Raw genomic sequence first — 23,092 nt, forward strand, 5'->3', positions numbered from 1 at the left:
TGGGATTTCTAAAAGTTGGTCTCATTATTGACTACTAGTCAATAATGAGCACATTATTAACCACTTTGAACAACTATCGAGAAAGCCTACTTTAGAAGTGGAAAAAAGGTTAATAATCATGCTATCAGACGTTAGTAGTGAAAAAAACATGCTACATTTCCTGCAAATCTGCAAGGAACTTAGTGTAGCCGTTTCTCTCGATTAAAAGTAGGTAGGTACGCGGGTTTTGTTAAAGCCTTCTTTAAAACCTACAAATTAATACATTTCATTTATTCAAACATTTGTTTACAGATCTTAGAAATGGACGAGGTGTGACACGTCCAACTAACAAAAAACTTAATCATTAACGTCCCCTTATAATTTGAACCCCAGCGGAAAACATTTAAGAGTAAGTTACAAAAGGAAATGGGAGATGTTTATCAAGTTTTCTAGTTTTATGTTTTTGAGTATTTAAACGTGGCCCGAAATCCCTCAAACATAGCACAGCATTTAATACACATTTTCACCTAACTTTTTCAATCTTGGTGAACGTTAAAATGTGACTTTTAATGGTATTTTAATGCACCAAATTTATTTTTAAGTGTTTAATCGTGTTCTACGCCCCCGAAAACATAGGAATATACACCTGGATCGTATATGACCGAAAGCAGAATTGGACGCCATCTCGAATAACTCACTTCCGGTTGGAATTTCGAGCTGGCAAACGGCGTTTTCAGATTCAGTAGAGTTGAGTTATGGGGGTAACGCGTTTAACTCGATTGTTACATGAAATGCTTCTTGCAAGGAAACGGAGAGCTTTTCTAAGCGTTTAGCCCCGACTATGAGGTAAGTACATAAATTATGAATGATGTGTTAGAGGTGGTACAGGAATCAATAAATACATGGGATAAAATAAATGACAACTTTTCCGCGATATGTAATATTGACAAAGAAAGCAGTAATCCATCGAGAGTATATCTGCAACGTCGTCGCGCTATTTCAGTTTTTATATTTATAAAGAACGTAAAAGTTTTACTGTTTTGGATTTTGGAAATAAACCGCATCGTATAATATATACGAGAACTGGGTCAGGCGGCTGGTTAAAATTCCAGAAAATAAATCATTACAAGCCCAATGTCATTTTTAATAAAAACGAATGCTACCCTATTTAATGGACAGTGGCAAAATTTAGATTTAACCGGAGTGTCGTGCCAAGGAAAAGCGAGGGTAACAAATGCTAATTAAAGTGCATTGATCCACTAGAAGCAGTAAAATGTGCAAATTTCACGGGCCATAGCTTTGTGCCTACCTGATCAGATATTCCTACCCACGTGTGTTCCACGGGAGCAAATATGCGAACGCACGTTTGTACTTCCGTTAGCGTAATTAGGAAAATTCCACCCCTAAGCGATGAGGCAAGGAGTGAGGGGTCCATTGAAAAGACGTGATTAAGTTTCTTTTTATTTCATTTAAATAAAAACGTCAAACAATATTAATAATTCTACGTCATACGTAATCATGTAAATAACTGTAATGTTTGTGATAATATAATACATAGATTATTTTTTATTATTTTAGAATATTCAGATGTGAGCAAAAGTCGCTCGCGAAAAATGGAGAGAATTCCGTAGAAGTCTTTGCATTTTTCGCCTGTACGGACCCGCCGTTACTGACAGCAACCTGAATTTGTACGTTCAAACTGAAAAACCGAAAATTTATTGACGTACGATTTGTTGACTGAAACGACCGTCAGTTTGTGGCCGCGTCCGTTTAGGTGCGATTTATTTCATTTTTTTTTCATAAGAAGGAAATTATTATGTTGCTTCGTAACGTTCAAATTGTTGACCTTTGTGCAAAGTGCGGAAGTCGGGAAACAGTATGAAGTGGTGGTAACGTATGGAATGTGTGGTAACGTTATTATTTACATGAGAGCGCCCCTTCGTCGATTTTTTAAACTCAGTGCATCGTTTTTCAGGTTATAGTTCGTAATCGTTTTAACGATGTTATTTGCTACTACCATAGTTATCACTTACGCTTATACGGTATCTAATTATATTTACAATCAGTGTTGCTAATTTCGTAATGTCTATTTGCATATTCTAACTATAGTAATTATATTACAATTTAGAATTTCGTTTCGCCGAGTCAACGGCTTTATAGTGTTTTGGTGGCAATCCCTGCAGGAGCATTGTTTTTTTTTGTTCTTGGGGATGCAGGGAGTTGCGAACGGTGCTTGGTTCTACCTATGTGCGGCCATGGTCGGTGCCGGAAGTACAAAAAGGGAACTTATAGGTAGATAAGTTAAGCTAAGCTAGAATAAATCATCGGTATAAAATATATCGTTAAACTTTGCGAATAAAAATAACAGAATCGCAATCCTGCGCTGTAGGTATTTAGATACTATTCAAATTGCAACGGGGTGAAACGTCTTCTATATAAAATATCTCCGTAGTGAAGGCTACGCGAACTGGCTAAATTGTCTACTAAAGAAGGGTCGTTGGTTTATGTACTATTGGAATTCATTCGCTCCGAGTCTCACTTTATTAAAAATTCACGAATGTTTATGAGTTCCTTTCAAAAATTTATTTACTTGTCCTCTTCCAACAACACTAGGTCATCCGCGACCACATCGGAGATGTGTAAGTAGATAATCCAGTACATAAGATTGAAACACACGAAGCACACCGGAAACACGATTCTGGAGTACTTATCGATATCTGAAGGCGTAATTCCGTAAAGCTTGTTGATGTCTTTTCCCGGATGAATAATGTGCTGGGCAATAGGGCCCCCTTGCTCCTCGTCGCCGCCACCGCCACCGCCTCCTCCTCCTCCCCGACCGCCGTTCACCGTACTCTCTAAAGTGCCTCCCTTGCTGTGCTTAAATCTGACCGCCTGAAACGCACCCTGAGGTCGCTTTCGTCTGAAAATAGGGTCAAACTTACTGTTTGTTTGGGCACGTGATCGCCTTCCGGCCCGCCGTCGACGTTTATCTTCTTTTGTTCGGCAATCTTTTGTATGGCGAGAAAACGATTTTTTCGCATCTGTATACGTTTGGCCATATAGCCAACGGTTGCGTATTCTGAAACAAATCGTTTGAGGAGTGCCGCGATGCGATTACCCGCACTTACCTAAAAGGCTGGCGAATACCATTACGAAACATGTACCGAGGTATACATCGATTGATTTTACGTACGAAATTTTGGGTAATGCCGCATTCGTGGATGACATCAGCGTGGTCATCGTGAGTACAGTGGTTACACCCAATGCCACTCTTGCGGGAGTTGCATTGCGGTTAAGCCAAAAGCTCACCCAGGAGATGATGACAATCAGGCCGGACGGGATATATATTTGGATGAGGTAGTAACCCATTGAACGAACGAATTGTATTTCGCATGCCAATCGTGAATAATTTCCTGTACAAGATATTGCAATATTGCATTTCAATTACGTACCTCCTATTGATACGCGCCAGTATGTTTGAGGATAACCGAACCTCTTTTCTAATGGTTAATATAATTTGATTGCTTGTTACGTTTCACTGACAGATAAAGCAATTTGCATATTGCAGCTTTGCCCGCCATCACATTTGTAACCATCCCTTGTTACTGTCAAAGGGGGCTGAATACACGATTACAATTTGTAGCTTTATGACCGAAAATTCTTATTCTGTCACGGTAATTGTTCAAAATAAACCTGTTAAATTAAAAGTCGAACCGAGGGGCGGTTTCCGATAAAAAAAAAACCCTTTTGACAATCATCGAACTAATTATAACGTGCAGCAATTTAATTATATCTACAGTGTTTGTGCGCGAAATGTCGTTCCAGGGGAATACCCCTGCTACGTAAATGGTGCACGCGCGTCAGAATTGCGTCAATACATAGGACTTCATTACTGTTATGAATGTAGCGCTAACAGGCTTTCATTTATACACCTGCTTTACACGATCTCGTCCTTTTGTTCCTTGTAGGAATAAATTAATGACAAATGGAAGTTAGCCTGCGACTGCCTTGAATTTTGAATAAGTTGAAGGTTTTTTTTCTAAATGGCCCAGTATCATCCAAATTAGAAGGTGAACTTGAAAATAGATGCAAATAGATTGTAAAACAACCCTTTATCGATAATCGTTATTTTAACGATCTTAACAATGAAAAGTACAGTTATGGCTATCATACACTGATGTTGTGGGATGTAAATTGTAAAACACAGGATCGGGGGCTGAAAAACGTAAATAATTTAGCAAGCGAGGAAGTGAGTAAATGGCTGAATTATACAATGACAATCCCACAGTACATACAAACTACAATGAAATCATGACGAGACACAAAAAACAAATGGCCATGTACATCGCACAACACGATTAGTGAGAACTTGCAAAAGTTGCTCCCTAAAACTCAAGATCCGAAACGTCTTTAAAACATTAATGCTCGTTTGCTAACTTGCAAACGGGCTATGAAATTTTCTGTGTGGGCGCTATAACTTAAGTCTAAAATCGGTGTTTGAGAGATTAAAGTTCGAATCTGACTTGCGTGCTTGTTTTATGCAGATTAAGGTACGAGGCAACTCGTCCTTTGTGGTAATGTAAAAGTATTAGATGAAAAACCGCTACATTATATTGAACTACATCAACTTATGTTGGATATGATCTTAGATTCAGATGATTATAAGGGCACTATTGATACTGAGGTAGATTAATGGATAATTTAAGCTCGCAATAATATCAAATAAAATTCGGTTTTGAGAATTTAATCTGTCCGAACGAAAATATCGATCAATGAATCAAAAAGCAAGCTGAAAATTCACAAGCTAGAATTTCGTCAATATGCTGCCGATTCGAAAGGATGGCTCGGTTTCTGGAATCAATTTAGTCAGATTGATGAGAATTCTGACATGGAGGAGGAGGGGGACATACTTAGTCAGGAAACCGTTCCAAGTTCCAGAGTAAGACAAATTGTAGAAAGTTACCCTGCGACAAATGGTAATTATGTCAAAGCCTAAAACAAAGATTTGGTGAAGAGGATGCATTGATTGAGGAACTCATGAAGCTAGTTTTAGCAAATCTCAATACCAAGAATAAGCTTTCGATACTTTTTCATGATGCTTTAATGGATTTTGTAAAGCAGGAAGTTTAGCCATAAGATTTAAGGATAACAGAAAACAAGAAGAAAGAAGTGCAAGTAACAGCACAAGTAATATACCAACAGTATCCAAACTCTTCAACAAAGGAACCCCAAGGTGCGTTTTTTGCCCCACTCCTCTCTTTAAACTTAGTTTGGTGGAAAGAAGGCAGCGGTTGTCAGAATCAGCTTCTCATTTGTGTACGAAGTTTGGTCATATTGCACGAAGATGTCGAAAACATTGCCTTCTTATGTGTCCAAAAAAAGAATCAAAGGCAGCCGTAAATAAAGAAGCTTTCCAGAATGGTGACAAAGGAAGAGCAGAATTTGACCAACAGAAGTTTATTTGCAAACCATGGTTGTAGAATTAGGAAACTAGGACCCACTTCTATATAATATCTACTGGTTCCCACAAATGTTACGTTACCAGAAAGGTTGCCGAAGAAATGGGTTACACTCCTATTCGAGAGCAAGAACTAGTACACTCTCTGTCTGGTGGTACACAAACCGAAACGGTGGAACACATATGTTATAAGTTTGTCTGTATACGATGACAGGAAAATACAGCTGCAATTTTGAGGTCCTAGACTAGCCTCTGATCTGTAGCCATGTTAGTTCTGTAAGAAAAGGACCTTGGTTAGAAGAATTGCAGCAGATGGGCATTAAAATAACGGATACAACAGATGGAACTATAGATTGTGCTAGTTGGAGTTGATATAGTTGCCATTTACACGCGTTTGGGATGGACATTGATGAATGAATTAAACAGTTCTCGTATCCAACCATCATCCATGATTATAACATCTATGTTTTCTAATGTTATTGCCATATCTAATCTAACGGTGTTTGAATGTACTGTAAAAAGCTGAAAACTTCGAAACTGCGATGAAAACGTGATACGGAAGACTAGTAGGTAAAACCTCCGACAAGCCTTCAGCATGAGTTGTGTCATGTTATGGGATTGTGTTGGAAATGCTGGTACTCGTCTATTGTTTTTGAGTTACAACCACATCACAATAAATAGTTTGTTGTTAAAAGTGTTTCGTAAGTAGTGAAATATAATTAATTTAGTACATCCATAGGCTAAATCAATAAATAAATAATTAAATAAATCCATAGGCTCCAAGAGACAACCTAAATATAAAAGTAAGAAATAGAAACATGATTTCTAACAGATGTAACACATGAGTACCCGTAACCAAAAGTAAATTGGTTGGAAGGCAACAAAAGTAAATACTTTTTCCAAATAAAACAAGGGTCAAAAGCATTCGTCCGTAAACGCCAATAAAAATTGCAGAATTATCGTTTTTCCTTTAATCTTTTTCGTGAGGGTTTTAAATATTGCAATATCTGAACTGAATTGGATATCTGGGGAATTTTGTAACAGAACATATACAGGGTGTTTTTTTGGGAGCTTTAGTTAAAAGTTTCTGGGAAAGTAAAATAGGTAGGTTTTTGAAAATTTGTACTTAGGAGTTACTCTGAAGGCCGAATCGATGTAAAATATTTTCAAAATGGCCGCACTTCCGGAAACACCGGAAGTAGATAGTAACTTCGTTATTTTAAATGGCAACCCCTATTTTTTATTGCATTTTTGGATTCTACGTGAAATTTCAGTTCTTTTGATACCCATATGTCGATATCTGCCATTTATGGTTTTTAAGTTATTTTGACTTTAAGAAAAAAAATGGCGGATGCAGATGGTACCTTGATAATCGATTACTTGAAAAAGGTTATAGTCATGGCAACCCATTTTTATCAGTGCATAGAGAATGAATAGGGCTTTCTTTTAGTGCACTTAAAAAAAGTTAAGTTGCGTACGACCGCCCCTATGGATATCCAACTTTATGAAACTTCAAAAACTAAAAACTCAGTTTTTTTAAATGGAATGACCATGTTCTTACTACTCCATGAGATAGAGAATCGAAATGGGCATATTTTGACAATACATGTTCCTATAGCTATCTTTAACAGTTTCTGACTTATTCCCATTTTATTGAATTGACACTATTTTTTTCGGATTTTCTTTTTAGTAGTCGGCCATGATTCTATAACAATTGAATTTTAAACAAATCTAGTGACACTAATCCATCACCCACTGTTATAGGTTAACATAAGTTTTTCAAAAATCGAAAAATGACTCGCAGTGGTTTCACCTATTTTGGAATTTAATTGTTATTTATGGTGAAATGGGCAGAATCGCGGCGCGTGCTTTCCTTACATTCATTCGAAAACTGGAACGAAATTGTATGAATTTTGGAAATTTTGTACCCCTAATGCACTACAAACCGTTGAAGCATAAGTGATACAAAGCTCTACAAGAGAATATTTAAGAAAATGAATTGAATTGCAAATGCAAGATTAACAAATTAAATTCAATGCAAAATATAAAAAACTTCGTTGAAACATTTTTGGTATGGAATTGTTGCTAGAACAGATATCGCATTACCTCTCTTAATTTCCAGACTTATACGTTGTTTAAGAAATTCAGTTGAACGACTCTGTTTAGATTTTTCAAAAATTTTCCGTCCTATATCCTTAATAAATGAGTTATTTATTAATGAATTATTTAGACTAGAACTAGAATCAATGGTATTAAAGAATCCATTCCTTGATTTGTTTAAAATTCGATTGTTATAAAATCATGGCCAACTACTAAAAAGAAAATGCGAAAAAAATGGCATCAATTCCGAGATCAATTCAATGAAATGGGAATAAATCAGAAACTGTTAAAGATAGCTATAGGAACATGTAATATCAAAATATGCCAATTTCGATTCTCTATCTCATGCAATATTAAGAACATGGTCATTCCATTTAAAAAAAAACTGAGTTTATAGACTTTGAAGTTTCTTAAATTTGGATCTCCATAGGTGCGGTTGTACGCAACTTAACTTTGTTTTAAGTACAGTAAAAGAAAGCCCCATTCATTCTCTATGCACTGATAAAAATGGGTTGCCATGACTATAACCTTTTTCAAGTAATCAATTATCAAGGTACCATCTGCATCCGCCATTTTTTTCTTAAAGTCAAAATAACTTAAAAACCATAAATGGCAGATATCGACATATGGGTATCAAAAGAACTGAAATTTCACGTAGAATCCAAAAATGCAATAAAAAATAGGGGTTGCCATTTAAAATAACGAAGTTACTATCTACTTCCGGTGTTTCCGGAAGTGCGGCCATTTTGAAAATATTTTACATCGATTCGGCCTTCAGAGTAACCCCTAAGTACAAATTTTCAAAAACCTACCTATTTTACTTTTCCAGAAACTTTTAACTAAAGCTCCCAAAAAAACACCCTGTACATATCAAACTTAGTTCCTGTAAAGGTGAAAAGCAGTTTCAATTGAACTAAGAACAAGTGTGGAACTCTCCTAGGCGCTGTACACATTTCATAAGAAAATTACTTCACTACTCGCATTCTCTAGGACTTATATGCGAGGCGAACCCGGCGAGCGGATTGTTTGAATACACGTTTACGTAATGCGCATAAGGTCCTTATGAAGAATCGTATGAAAAAACTGATTCTGTTCGTAAATACATAATGAGTGTACTGCGTAAACTTGAACACGAAATTCTGCCGGCCCTAGGGTATAGCACTTGGAATTTTAGGAATCAATAAAAAAAATTTAGTATTAGCCAAATATTGTTGTCGAAAAGTCATTCTTTTGGAAAATGTTTACAGAATCGTATAAAAGCCTATGAAAGTCGCATTTTTTTGTTTTTTTTAGCAGGGATTCTTCAATTTTCAATGAATTTTTCTAAAGACACACCGCGCTATTAGTTTATATTCGTCTGTCTTTGCACTCCTCTTTGTGTTAGTGATTAACACCCTATTTTGTGAATGTTTGGAGCTCTAAAAAAATTGCCGAAAAGAGACGAGGGCCGGGGGGGGGGGGGGAATGCGAGAGTATTTAATTACATTTTTAAGTCGTATGTATACATCCTAAGGTACCTGTACCGTTTCGTGCCAGATCAGGAGTGCCCCAAGGAAGTAACTTGGGCCTACTATTGTTTCTGACCTGGAGTAACAAAAACAAACTTTACTTTACTATGAAGAAATGCAAAAGAATGACGTAAACAACGAAGAAGGTATGTAGCGAAGCGGATCTATGGACAAACAAGAACTGCGAACTATTTAAATTAATTAAAGATTTAGGTGTCCAATTTACAAATACGTTACAATGGGACAAGTATTTCAATAAAGTTGTGAATTTAGCACCAAACAATTTACGTTTTCTAATACGTAATACCTCCGAATTTCAAAATATCGTTTCTACCAATGCATATATCCAACAGTATGGGATGTCCCTGTCACTATCAAAAGTTAATCAAACCAAGAGAGCGGACAATTCTAAGGACAAACTTCTGGGGTAAGTGAATCCAAACGGTGTCGTTGCCGCAAAGTTACAAATTGGAACTTTTGAGAAGATTCTCTGGTGGAGGACACCAGATTGGACGATGGACCTTTTACAAAAGGTCCGAGAGTTAGAAAATGAAAAATTGAGTGCAACGTGCCTGCAGTACCACTTGTAACATAGTACGTGTGTGCAAAACCCGTTACAGAGTACAGTGCAAGGTTAAAACAGCACACCAATGAAGGGTTGTACAACAAAATAAAGTTTCAATAAATTTTAGAATCAAATAAATGGAATCATGATGGGAGAAAGAAATCCACCACGTACAACAGTGGTTAGGGACATCTTTTCTAAGTGCTTCGATCTTCAACGTATTACAAAAGGAAGAAAAATCTGCAACCAGCCATCTGCGACGATTAAATCTAGAGGTGATATAAATGGTAGCTCGAAAACGAAAGTATAAAATATGGTGCAAGAACCAAAATATACATATAAAAGTAACCATTTGTCCCTACATTGTGGTTGAAATTTCAGTGGGTAGGTACCTACCTACTGCCCCTTTTTGTCTCGCGTCGCGTTAATCTTCTTCTGGGCGAAAAAGTGCCACCACTAAAGTGCCTTAAATGAATGACAAAACACGTTGATTTAATCCATGGAGTACAACAAATTAGATTTTACAATAATCGCAATTCTATTCGTCTTTCTTAATCAATTAAATTTTAAGCGCACTTCAATGTTAAAATGAGGATTACGTTGTCTTACTCGCAAGAAGGATGCATAAAACAAGTCACTACTTCGTTCTGTCCTCTCCGGATCATTGTGAGTACAAACCTTGCAGAAAATCCCTAATATTCACCTATTCCCCAGAATTTTTATTTTGTCTATTGGCCGTAATGTCAGAATGCAAACTGCCATCTTTTTTTCTAAATTAGTTATGGCGAAGAACACGCCATTCCAAGAAATTGTAATGGGTCAGACCAGATTGTCGACAATTACGTAAAAATGTGCTCTAGCCTCAAATCCATTCAGTTCCCCCCTAAATGAGAGATTGTTCTTTTTCTTGGGTAACTTTCTGCTAACCGGTAAACTTCTAGAGTTAAATAATGTGATCTTGCCTAAAGAACAGCATTTGGAAAACAAAATTATCCCGAATAAGCGTGTCCTAACAGTGATGAGTACAAGTTGGAAAAGCAGTTATACCGACAGCTATGTGCAATCAATTTTAACACCAAAATCTCTTTTTAATCCAATTTTGAACACAAACTGACTCCTTAATAATTCACCTTGAAGAGCATGGGTACTTATAAAATACCTAAACGTGATAGCACTTGTCAATAAACTGTAGCCCCAGAAATAGCACTTCACAGTGAAAAGTAGCAGAAAACATGGACCGGAAAGCGGAAATATTTTTTGTCACATACGATAATTCCTGTAAGCAGCATTTTAAATCAACAGCACTGTCTAGCAAAACGTAGTTTGAGTCCATAATAGTTACTTTTCTAATTGGGAAAAATGCGTAAAAGACGGATGAGTCTTTCCTCTCCTACTTTTATTTTGGTTTAGGGAAACATGTTAAAATATTTTCAACTTTTTGAATTTGACTGCAATTTTTTGGCATTTCTTCGATTTCCTTTTAAATTATTTATTTATTTATTTATTTATTATTTATTTCCATCTTCGCGGGTTGTAATTTATTTTACATGGTATAAGCTAAACGATAGTATACAGTGTGTCCCCAGATTGTTGGTCGGCTCGTAAAAAACAAAAAAATTGAATTTTGAGCTTCTGGAGATCACCCCTACTTGGTTGGAAACTAATTTGTGACATAATTTTAGTTTGGAAAATCGAGGACGTTAATAAAAAAAGTTGTTTAGAATGCAAAACTGATTCGAAATTGCAAAGTACTAGGCTAACTTTGATTTTATGATGTTTTTATTTTTTAACTGGATTTTTTGAGGAAATTGGAAAAAATGTTGCTTAAAAAACCTACTCGAATTGGAATGTAATGATGGTGTACATCCAAAAATCAAAGGAGACCGACGACTTTGAAACTTTGCACGTTCACTCAGTTTTCACTAAGAACATCTTTTCCTAATAACATTTTTGAGTATCTCGTCCCTAAAGAGCACTACTGGTATGCAAAAAACGAACGTAACAGTCAGTTACGTGTTACATTCGTTTTGGAAACAGTGTTGGTGAAGTAACACAAGAAGAAAGTTTGTGTACACGGTTGTGTGTTCACGTTAAAATAACCCTGTCAAAGTGTGTTCTTTTCGTCAGTGCACAGGCGGTTTTTGATAACAAAACTTTGAGTATTACAACAAGGTAGTGAGTACTTTTTGAGACATAGTTTTTTCTGTATTCGCCCATTTGCAATGTTTCAATAAAGCGATCTTAGCCTTCTGTTTATTTGCTTGTTTTGTATAAATGTTTATTCAATTTTTGAAACTGCAAGGAACTGGGAATTTCGATTGTGTTGAGTTAATCGTTGGTAATTTCTAGTTTAGGTCAAAATTTTGTAGATCTGTTTAATTTTAATTATGAATGTCCAGAATTTACCAGGGTTTCGGAACCCAGCTTAACCCTGGGATTAATTAATTTTATTTAAAAAAATAAAGTTTAAGTATAGGAAGATAAGGGTTCTGTTACGAGCTTTAAATTGTGCAAAGTTGAGCTATCTAGGTGTCACTTGAGTGGTGTGATGAATTCATGTCATTACACCCAGCATTAATTTTTGCACACCCAGCGTGGGGCACTGCATTTAATTTTTTATAATGCCACAAATTCTACCACAGATTTGATTTTTATAAAAATCCGGTAATTAAAAAAAGCACAGAAAATAAAAAGTAAACAAAGAGCAGATTTCTCAAAACATTTTAATAATCATTTACCCCACCACATACAATTTTTTTGTTAAAAGTACTACTTTTGTTTAAGAAATAGTAATAAATAAAAACGTAATTATTCAATAGGAGAATTTCATTTTTTGACGTATTTCTCTCTAGGTAAATATTTTACATTTTTTTACCAATTCTCCTTGTTTGTTTCAAATATGATCTGCTGTCAATATTTCTGCTTTGAAATTTTGAATTCCAATAGAAGCTGTTTATAAAATTTATAGGCAATATTATAAATCTCTTTCTTCTATCCAATGTTGGTAGACTATTTAATCATTTCATAATTGTATCAAAAGATTGGGAAAACAATGGTAAAACAACCACAACGTCCCTTTGGAGATGAAGATTTCTTTTTGCTTCTTCGTTCTTTTTGAATGTAACTCGTTATTTATTAAGGGTGAAAGATTACTTCTATGAATCATAGCAGAATGATCTAAATTAGTTGTAAAAATGAATATAGTTGATGGTTGCTTTTCTATAATTTTTTTTAATTAACCACCGAATACTCTTAAAATCAATTTTATTTTTCTGCATAAGATTGCATGATAGCACTGAGTTGCGTAAGTACCCACACCGCATAAATCTTATATCATGAACTGATCTGATTCATATAATTATCACAAACTATTAATTTCTGTGTATCTGCATCTAATCTAATAAAAATTTTGAAAATATTTCCTGTTTATCATTATCATCATTACATTTTTTCTTAGTTTTGGTTCTTCTATATCTGTACCATTAACGTGTAAATTATTAAAATAACGACACTCACAAGTAAAATTAAAAAACAGGCTCCTTTTACCATACCATACCATACAAAACTTTAAAAAATTGTTGAAAAAAATTGCAGTGCAATTAATCGAAGATAGAAAAGTGATACTATTTGATCTTATATTTTGTAAAAAAAAATCCTTTTCTCTCGTATAATACATTAAATAGTTTTTTCTATTTCGGTGTCACAATGATGATTTTGTACAACTGTTTTCGGCCGAAAACAGTTGTACAAAGACAGTGATTATAGTCGTTTTTTTTTGGGAACTCATCTCTTAAGTTGGCAGTTACTAGTTAGTACAAGTAGGTACTTCGTTGGGTACTTCTATTTTGAACTTCAAAATGTCAGTGTTACTACGCAGCCAACCTAAAACTTAACGGCATAAAAAGTGTTCCCAACATAAAACATGTTAGTTCTAATGTTCCCTATAGTTTCTGATAATGATTTTTTTAATTAAATTAAAGCACCGAAATAGAAAAAATAGTATGAAAAACGCGTGTTACAATGCTTTATTGTAATACTCCTATCTTGCGGACACTCGTCGCTACGCTTCGCGTCGCCACTCGTGCCACAAGATAGTCGTATTACAATAGGTCGCATTGTAACACTTGTCTTTCAATATACTATTTAATAACATCTTTGATTGATTACTACTTTAACACCATCTTCGTTTATTTTAGAAGCTTCTTTCATTACATTAGATAATTCTTTATAATCGTCAGGCACATTCGGCACTGCTGCTTTTTTTGAATAAATTATTCTTTTCAAAAATGTTCATAACTTTGCTTTCTTTACGATTTACCTATATTATCATAATGCACTTTCGATAGTTTCCGAATATGATTAAAGTATTCAAATGAGTAGACTGCAATGAAAATATTTGGCTTTCAGCTAAACGACGAAATTTGCAATAACGATTTCGGTTTAGTTACGACCGTATAAAAGTTCGGCGTTCCCCCAAACATACTGTCGGAATAGTATTGTTAAAAACACATACAGATCATGCTTGAAATTCAGTGAGTACTAAGCTAAATTGGTGGTAGTAGAAAATTATTTATAAGTTTACAACGAGTATGAGTATATGGGAATAATAAATTACTTGAATAACGAAAGATATTAAAAGTGGAATTCAGTATAATGGAATTGGGTCCAGAGGGAGGATGAGAAACTACAATATTACCACATTCCCATGGATACCTGTTGTAAGACTGATTTCCATCGCCCTTTGTCTATGGCCAAGGACTTTAAACTGTGGTAGAGATACTTCATTGGAAACCCCTACCGAGTTGGGCCCTTCATTCCACTTATAGCGAATATCCCGCATGGTGTAACCGACTGCAATTACAAGCCAGTGCCAGCTGCGGAAAGGTAATACACCGCAGCCGATAGAAATAAAAAAAGGGACGAAAGGTGTAGAACGAAAGAAAAATTAAAAACGTGAAGGAATTTTAGGGATATGCGAAAACTGTTTGTAATTACCTGTGGTTAGGTTAACTACAGTCGCTCTCTGCCGATGGCCAAGCACCCGGAACTGCGGCAGCTCCACCTCGTTGCTAATTCCGACGCTTTTTGATCCCGAATTCCACTTATATAGAATATCTCGCATTGTGTACCCGACTAACCCGGCCACCAAAACAAACAAAGCTCGTCATTCGACAGCCTGGATGTCGTTCGCGTGGGCCAGCACGTGTAATTCTTGTAGCTGGGCCACGGAAACACATCATGTAGCGTGGGCGCGGCGGTGTCAAGCGGCAAGTGTATATGATCGATTTTAAAGTATGAACAATTACCGCTTCGCCATATCACTAGCTCTACGTGATTTTGATTTGTCTAATCTAGGTATGGACATGAAACCAAGGCGGGTGCGAACTCATTCGAAAAAAATACGCAAAAGCCCAAAGCACGTGCAAAGCGGTTTTCTTAGGCAAAATAAGGTGTGTCACAGTATAAAAAAAGGTATGACCTATTGGGACATAGGTTTTATGGTAGCATGCAAGTGCATGCGTGAGTGCCGGCCGGGAGTCGGGCCAAGTGGTTGTACAATGCGGCCGACGTCTGTCCCATGGTTCCCGTCCGGTGGGTGGCGGCTGTCCGGGTGCCGCCACGGTGCAGTAGCGGTGAGCAGGGCGTACTGCTTTTCTTGCTCACGATACGAACACTATCGGCCCTTCCGCGGGTGCTGTATTTGAGAAGGAGACCGCAACCAACCACAACAAATACAAACTCAGATAGGAAACAAAACAAAAGGAATCGCAAACATTAGGATTGCGGCTGCGTGGCCCGATAGGATCCTAACGGACCATCGGGCTTTCGTGTCATCGCGGACCAAGAGCTATCTGTGCAAGGTGCTCTGTGCCTTCAAGCGTTGTTCCACCACATTTTGTTCGGCGTTTGCTATAAACAGTAGTGCAGAAACACACCTAATTTTGACGCACAAAAGCACGAACACAAATATCTTTTGATGCCCACACATTTTGAAAAATATTTTCGAATTAGTCAGATTATATACATTTTGTAAATTTTGGAACGCACAAAGTGAACTTACGCACACTCATACGTTTTTCAATTAAGGACCGTTACTTACAACTTTCAATTTCTATGTGGCATAGTTGACGGTCCATCGGAAAATACTGAAGGTTCATAGGACACGAAGCGGTGATTGTAAGGCTGCAACGAACAATGCGTTAACGACGAATGGTGCACCATTTCTTAAACTTACCGAATACTACGCGTTATCGAACCGGAATGATGTATTCTTATGAATTCATTGGAAGTTGTAGCAATGTGGAAGTACGATTGTTTTTCGTTTACAAAAAAAGTGTCCGGTACCCAAATATTTTTGATAAACTCCGAACCAACTGAAAGAGTCTCCACGCCTGGCCTTTTTCTGAACGCTAAGCGTGGATCCGTCCAGAATTGTCGGAAGTAGAAATCCAATGTGAAATCCTAATTAACAAAAGTTTGGCGGTAAACTTTGCGTGGTGAATTTATGAAGGGAGTGCGTAGCAAATCGACCTAAGCCACATTTACACCAAGTCGTTATGAAAGCGTTAAGATGATCGATTTGCTAGTTTGACTTCTATCGAGTCATGCACACGTAACATGCAGATGACTGGCGAAATGACAATGAGACCTTTTTGCATGCATCCCTTTTTCAGTCATTCTTTCGTGTAACGTAGCGATTTTTTGGCGCGGCGCCAGAGACGCAATGCGACTGCAATGGTGTCTACGATTTACGGATTGCTTAAGAATGGTGTGTTAATTATACAATCGGTTACAGTCGGGGTGCGACCCTTAGGATCATGCAGCATGCCGATGACACTCTGGGTTTACTTATCTGTTACCCGAGCGTTCTGTGCGGGTTAAGGGAAAGGTGGATTAGGTGTACTCGCACGCTGGACAGAGTCGGCGAAGGGGGCTGGCCAGGGTCACGTCATGCGGTGACCTTTAACCTTGATTTGGTTTCCATTGGGGTTCAGAGGCCGACCTTATCGAGGGAGGTGTCGGTTAGTCCGTCGAAACGCGGCCCCAAAAACATTTATATACGTATATACGCGCCCGAGCATCGCGACAAAGCTGGCAACAGATTGAAAGGCCATGCACACAGTCCAAGTATTCAAGACTGCGACAGACATAAAACATTCACGTCTCCGGCAGTCGTAGTCCGGATTATCATAGTATGTACAACACGTAGATACGAAAATAAATACCATTAATACTTCAGAGACGGAGCTGATACTGAGCACGTACATGGTGACTCCCACCTCCACAGGCGGGCCTGTAACCGTAAAATTTCTGAGTCGCGACATGAAAACCAAATCAATTACATGCCCTAGGCCTGCCCGCCTGCTACCCAGCTCTGTTAGCGCTCGACTCAGCCTGGGTAGAAGACCAGACATTTAGCAATTACAACATTTCGATAAAGCTTTGAATTATCGGACACCAAGTGGGTGCTCGATGTGCACAAATAAAATCACCAGTACGGATTGGGTACGTTAAATCGCAGTACCAACCCGTATCCCCAGGACGCCTAGCGCGCGAGTCAGGGAACGGATATGTGCGGTTATAGGCTCTGGGAAACTTATGTTAGTACCATTTTGACTTCGGAAAGGGAGCTGATACTCAACACGTACATGGTGACTCCCACCTCCACTGGCGGACCTGAAACGTCACCACGTCACAAGTGGCAGTGTAAATACATGCGGGGGCTGATGCCGACCAAAGCGAAGCAGTGTGGCCGCGCTTTAATCAGCACTCTTTACAGCCGGTCGGCGGCCGTAAACGGAATGGCGTTCTGGAGAGATGCTGCGCGTCGCTAGGCAACCCACCCCGAGCATCGATCTGGCCCCACCCTATTGACACGGCCCCGAGCAGCGGGCAGTGCGCGTCCCAAGCTCAGGTGGTCGCGCAACTACCGACGATGACATACCGAACGTAATATTTGTACTCACCTCCATAATTAGGTCTTACTCTTTTATCATAACTGACACTGAACGAATCCAGTATGGCAGATATGTTGACATCACCCAACATGCTACCCCCTGGTGTCCTGCAAATGAAAATCAAATAAGCGATCGCCTCTTACAAGGAGCAAACGAAATGTCAAAGGTTATCACGAGGGGCACTCGAAAATTCGCGTAAACGAGCTACAAATGTCGCCGTCAATTCTTTGTTTTGAAATCAAAGCAGTCCTCACCCCACCCTTTCGGCGCCGGGGCGCCGCGAAACGGTGACGTCACGGGTCTTGCCTTGTTCTTTGTACCTCACACAGCCCGTCCCCGATTTTTCCTCAGACCGCGGTAGAATGAAAACGCTCCCGATTTTCAAAATAGTAACCCACAACTGGAACTGTTGACGTAAACTTCACCGAGCGAACACTTGAAAACACACTTCACGCTCCACGACTGAAATTCAGCAAAATCCGGCGACGAAATTTAAAATCCCGCAACGTTTGGCTGGGCCGAACGGGAAAACATCTCGGGCGTATTTCGAAATTTGTTGTCAGACCGTCGGAAACTTCGCATCGTTAAAATAATGCAATTTTACTTACGCGGCAGTAGCCCAAGGAAGGATGAGGGCCAGCAGCGCGGCTGGCCATACCACCCGGCTGTGCCCCATTGCCTGGGGCGGCTACACGTGTCCCCTGTTTCTCGGCATATCCGCACACTTCACTCGTTAGACTAGTGTGTCTCATCAGACTCCGATACTAGGAGTGGTCGCTGGGCCCGGCGAGCTACTCATCCCTTGCGCATGGTCGCAAAATTGTGCGAAATAATCGCACGCTCAGATCGGCAAATAATACTGTACGTTTCGAAGGCCTCACCCTCGCGCGCATGCAATTGATGTGGCGAACGTCGGTCGTTTCTGACATCGGCGTCGGGACGCAGTCGCGGACCTGGAACTACAGTACCTATCTAATCAATACCCAGAGCCGCGACTTTCGTTATTGCTTTCACCAAGTGACGTAACTCCAGTCAACACTCATGCCAGAAACGGGTAACATCTATGATAATTATTTCTGATTGACGAACTTACGTATACGCTGGAAGAGGACAAACAATGCTATTGAGTAGAACCGCTCGAAATTCAAGAGTCTTCAATACAAGGACTCTAGTGTTTAGCGGCCTTTGATAATATCCTAAATTGTTTACTGTCTACTCTCTCATTTTACGAGGCGTACTTATATTTTTCAACGTTAATCGTTCGGTAAATCTGTTCGCACGCAACTTTTCCCCGCTATCGGCACGAAACAATCAACGTCCAGAAAAGAGCAAATTGCGTTCAAGTGCGCTCGCTTTACTGCAATGACCTACCGTAGACATATTTCTTCGTCTAGCGATACAATCGTCACGCAATTACCTTCAACCACAATGCACAATTGCCTTCCAGGATTGCTCTTCGTAATAAAAGACTTTGGATTAAACAGTCAATATTTAATATTAACATGGTATCACATTTATACAACTACCACACCGAATATAAAAACAGTATAGTTACATTTAATACTAAAGATATGGTAATTTTTAGATTAGACTTGGGTATGAGTGTTGCTGTGGGCTTGCTCCTGTTCGGCACTGCCAGCGATCTGGTTTGCAGGGGTGTAATACTGAAACGAGACAAGTGTGTTAAATATTTATGTATGGACAAACTTGGGAAGGTTACGGAAGGTAGAGAAATACACACAAGCCAGAAAACTATTATTTTATAAGTATGTGTGCGTACATTTTTCAAGAACTGTGATTTCGAGACCTTACAATTTTGATGCGCGCACGAAATTGCGTTTTTGGACGAAATTATATCAAATTCCTCGTCGCTGTATGGCGTTATTTATAAAGGGAACTTCTATTTATATACAATTTTGCGTTAACTCTGTCGCTTTTATACACGATGGACTGCACATAATAGCTAACGTTTCTTTGTGAAGTCTATGTATGCTATTTAAAACTCGGAAATATAGGGCGCATGCTACTTCGGGTATTACAAGTGCTGATATAATATGTGCAAATGTGAGTCAATAGTTGACCCACCTTTTTACCGTAGTTGCCAAAGACGTCAGAGGCACTTGGAAAGCGAATGGGAGGTCCATGAAAACTATGTACCTAAGGATAGTTTGCTTTCCATTCACAGAGGATATTCATAATTTAGCGGAAAAGGGTAGCTTTACAATAAAAGATGTTTCGGTTACACGACGATGCAATTTCGCTTTATTTCTTTTTGCGTTTGACGTTTCAATTTCTCAACAAAAATCGCGATTGTAAATGGAATACGTACTAGTTTGTTAATCGTTTGCTTCGAAAACTGTTTATGGTTTAGCCCTCTCGTCCCATGTTTGTTTTGTTGACACTTTTCATAGCTTTTAATTTGAATAAGCGCGTAAACATTTCTACAACTTCCCCAATGTTTTTATTGTCCTTCCGGTTCGTTTATTCCCTATGCGTCCATCTTTTGGAAAGGTTACATTAATTTTCAGCTTTGACGGAATTGACGCTTCCAATTAAAAAATCTTTGATCTCCCTATAAGTTCAAAAAACAAAAAGACTATAATGCGATGTTTGAACGATGAATGACCAGAAGTTTTCTAACGTAATTCCGGATGGATTTTATTAGGTTGAATAATTGATTTGTGATTGCTAATGGGAAAGTTATCGGACTGTTGAAGTTCAGTTGAGAGAATCAGAAAAGGGCCTATTAAAGCTGTTACCTGACTCGGATGCTTTAATATTAGCTTAACATTTAATCACATCGCATTAACATTAAGTCCCCAAAAGGATATAGTAACGAAAAGGGATAGGACACTTTATATAAGGTTACCTTTGGGATTAATATTTTGAAACAGTAAACAGTGAGTGCATGCACCTTTTCAAAGACAAATTTTTTTTAATTGGCAACGAACACGGTGAGATTTAACGCTAACGATTTTTAGTTTAGTGTAATCGAGTAATCGAATGAACGTGGAAAACTAAAATAGCGCAATGATAGCAATATATGTATACCTACTTGACAGTAGCGACTAAATGATGTGGAAGATGTAACGAATATGACAGATTGAGCTTGAACCCCTTTTTAATTTCGTTCATGAAGAGACTTGGATGAGCTTATTAAGCGTAGAAATCCTAGGGGACAACAATGAGGAAACAGGCAGGGCGGAACACGGACGAGAAGATCGGGAGGAAGGACGGATACAAGAACTCACAGAAGAGGAAGTTAAAACTTAATCAGTGTGCCTCCGAGCAAGCAGATATCTGTAAGTGACCAAATTTTTGTGATCAAGTAGCGAACAGCAAATAGCTTTGAGCACAAACATGCCGCTGCATTTAATCTTTTAATTTTCAGGAGAGCTTACGATACAGTAGATAGGAGAAAACTGGGGGACGCGCTGGTAAAAAAGGAATAACCAGCCTAATAACGATGACGCTACAAGGGACGAACAATAAAGAATGAAGGAAGAGCATCAACTCATGAAACTTCAGACTTATACGGGGACTCCGCCAGGGAGATCTGTTATCAACCGACTTACTTAATTTATTCCTGGAGCAAATCGATGCGAGTTCCACAGAATCGGATACCATCATAGACACTAAATGGTTGCTTTCGCTGACGATGTAGCTTTAGTAACCAAAAGCAAGCACCAAATAATAGAACTGCTCGGAAATTGAAAAAGGTCTAAGAATCATCATGGAGAAGACACAGTATATGGAAGTGCAAGAGGGAAAGAGAACAAAAGAGCCTAGAAATTTAAAATTTAGCTCGGAGGACGCCGGAAACCTGAATGGAACAGAAGGAGTGGAGAACTTTACCTATTTAGGAGTGAGCTTATCCAACGTGAGAGGAGACGAGGAGGAGAATTCTTATAGAATGTGGCCTGTAGAATCCATAATTTCAAACAGTTCCAAGATTGGGCTACTATTTCAAAATTACAACCCTTTGAATTTTCTTTCGAAATTGGTTTCTAGTCTATAACTTTTGATTGAGAAGTCTGATCGAAAAAGTACGAATTGATTTGGATTCTACGCACCCAAATTAATAAAAAAAAGTGTTTTCCCGAGAAATTTTGGTGTAGTCGATTTTTGGTAAAAAAGGAAGGTTATACACTGCCTTTTTTTGAGCCCCGAAAAAAAAATTGTCTCAGATCGATCCGGAAAAAAATTTTCTTATAGAATGTGGCCTGTAGAATCCATAATTTCAAACAGTTCCAAGTTTGGGCTACTAGTTCAAAAGTTACAGCCCTTTGAATTTTTTTTCGAAATTGGTTTCTAGTCTATAACTTTTGATTGACAAGTCTGATCGAAAAAGTACGAATTGTTTTGGATTCTACGCACCAAAATTAATAAGAAAAAGTGTTTTCCCGAGAAATTTTGGTGCAGTCAATTTTTGGTAAAAAGGGAAGGTTATACCATGGCCTAATAAGAGTATGGTCTGCTATTGCGCATAGTGCATTAGTCGGCTGGCGTTGATGTGACGTCACGCGGTTGTGAAACGAACTGGTGCCGGCAAAACTCCCATAAGAATAAATAAGAAAGCCTAACAATTACGGTGAAAAGCTTTCATTCATAAAGTACTTACACCTAATTAGAGATTATCTGCATATATCTACGTAACAAACTGTGTTGTATTACAAAAACAAAGTAGAAAATCATTAGGTTTTAATGTAAAATATGTACAAAACATCAATTCAGACTGTTTAAAACATGAGGTTTTTCATTGGTTACTAATTGTTCGTCTTTTTGCAGAAGTCCCGCAGTTTCTCATTTTGTTTATTTCGTTTTCGAATTCTTATATACGTCCTTACTCCACAGTTCAAAGAGTATCGTTATATTATATGCTCTTTGGTTTAACTAAGTGGTCGCAACTCGGGTCGCAAGCGTCGTTAGGTATCAATGTCTTATCACAGGATGCATTAAGTTATTACTTTTCAATAACAGCAAAATAATTTGTTGGCTTTTTTAAATCCCGTTCAGATATAAAATAATCCAATTATCGCCTATTTCAAATTCGGCGATTTCGCCTAAGAATCGGTATTTCGTTTTTAATTTGTATGCAACTTAAGCAGTCATATAAAGCGAACCTTCTTTATGAATGTTCGTTGTTTCTTGAGCAAAATGAAGGTAGGTATTTCAGCAATACCTTCTTGCAATGTTGGCCCGTTAAACAAGTATTAATTTCCGTCGAGTTTTCGAATGGCTGAGCAAAGCAGCATTCGCCGGCCCTTTGGAAGGTATATTTACCAACAAATCTTGGTGTCAAAACATATTCCGTATCGTACCTATCTACCTATTTATTAGCTCGTTATACAAATCTATTAACGATCGGTTAGATCGTTGAGTGAAGGTATAGCCATCAATCAGATGCCGATACACTTATACCCCGCTGAAAAGCAACATATTTTGGAAATTTAAACTAACTTGTATTTAGTTTTTCTATTGTTATTATTGCAACCATACACCACACAATGGACCATTGTAATAA

The 23,092-nt window shown here is 38.1% G+C and overlaps 2 protein-coding genes across 6 annotated transcripts in view; both read right to left on the bottom strand.

The window, feature by feature from the left end:
* Positions 1 to 1,759: 1,759 nt before the first annotated feature.
* LOC116173443 (gamma-aminobutyric acid receptor subunit beta) lies at positions 1,760 to 18,351 on the bottom strand. 5 transcript variants are annotated; one of them, XM_031490931.1, is made up of 9 exons: positions 18,177 to 18,351; positions 17,578 to 17,675; positions 16,837 to 16,904; positions 15,846 to 16,072; positions 15,711 to 15,793; positions 14,606 to 14,743; positions 3,108 to 3,392; positions 2,922 to 3,058; positions 1,760 to 2,871 (listed from the first exon to the last, which is right to left on the bottom strand). In XM_031490931.1, exons 1-9 carry the CDS (start codon positions 18,242 to 18,244, stop codon positions 2,566 to 2,568), a joined length of 1,410 nt encoding a protein of 469 aa, XP_031346791.1. In that variant the 5' UTR covers positions 18,245 to 18,351; the 3' UTR covers positions 1,760 to 2,565. The 5 variants fall into 5 exon arrangements, with proteins under 5 accessions (XP_031346791.1, XP_031346788.1, XP_031346789.1 ...); XM_031490928.1 differs by lacking the exon at positions 14,606 to 14,743 and adding an exon at positions 14,324 to 14,461 and having other exon boundaries at positions 18,177 to 18,350; XM_031490929.1 differs by lacking the exon at positions 16,837 to 16,904 and adding an exon at positions 17,220 to 17,287 and having other exon boundaries at positions 18,177 to 18,350.
* Positions 18,352 to 19,044: 693 nt separating this feature from the next.
* LOC116174702 (glutamate receptor 1) overlaps positions 19,045 to 23,092 on the bottom strand; it is a gene marked incomplete at its 5' end in the record, with an annotated part of 29,181 nt that continues 25,133 nt past the window's right edge. The window contains 1 exon segment of the mRNA XM_031492662.1: positions 19,045 to 19,232. Within this exon segment, the coding sequence (XP_031348522.1) occupies positions 19,155 to 19,232 (78 nt within the window).

Source organism: Photinus pyralis, unplaced genomic scaffold (genome assembly GCF_008802855.1).
Source record: "Photinus pyralis isolate 1611_PpyrPB1 unplaced genomic scaffold, Ppyr1.3 Ppyr1.4_LG6, whole genome shotgun sequence".
Lineage (NCBI taxonomy): Eukaryota > Metazoa > Arthropoda > Insecta > Coleoptera > Lampyridae > Photinus > Photinus pyralis.

Coding starts and splice junctions, on each gene's coding strand:
- LOC116173443 (XM_031490931.1), bottom strand. CDS start 18,244: ATGGGGCACAGCCGGGTGGTATGGCCAGCCGCGCTGCTGGCCCTCATC. Junction 17,676..18,176: donor CTTCCTTGGGCTACTGCCGC/GTAAGTAAAATT, acceptor TTTCATTTGCAG/GACACCAGGGGGTAGCATGT. Junction 14,744..15,710: donor CCACATAGAAATTGAAAGTT/GTAAGTAACGGT, acceptor TGGCCGGGTTAG/TCGGGTACACAATGCGAGAT.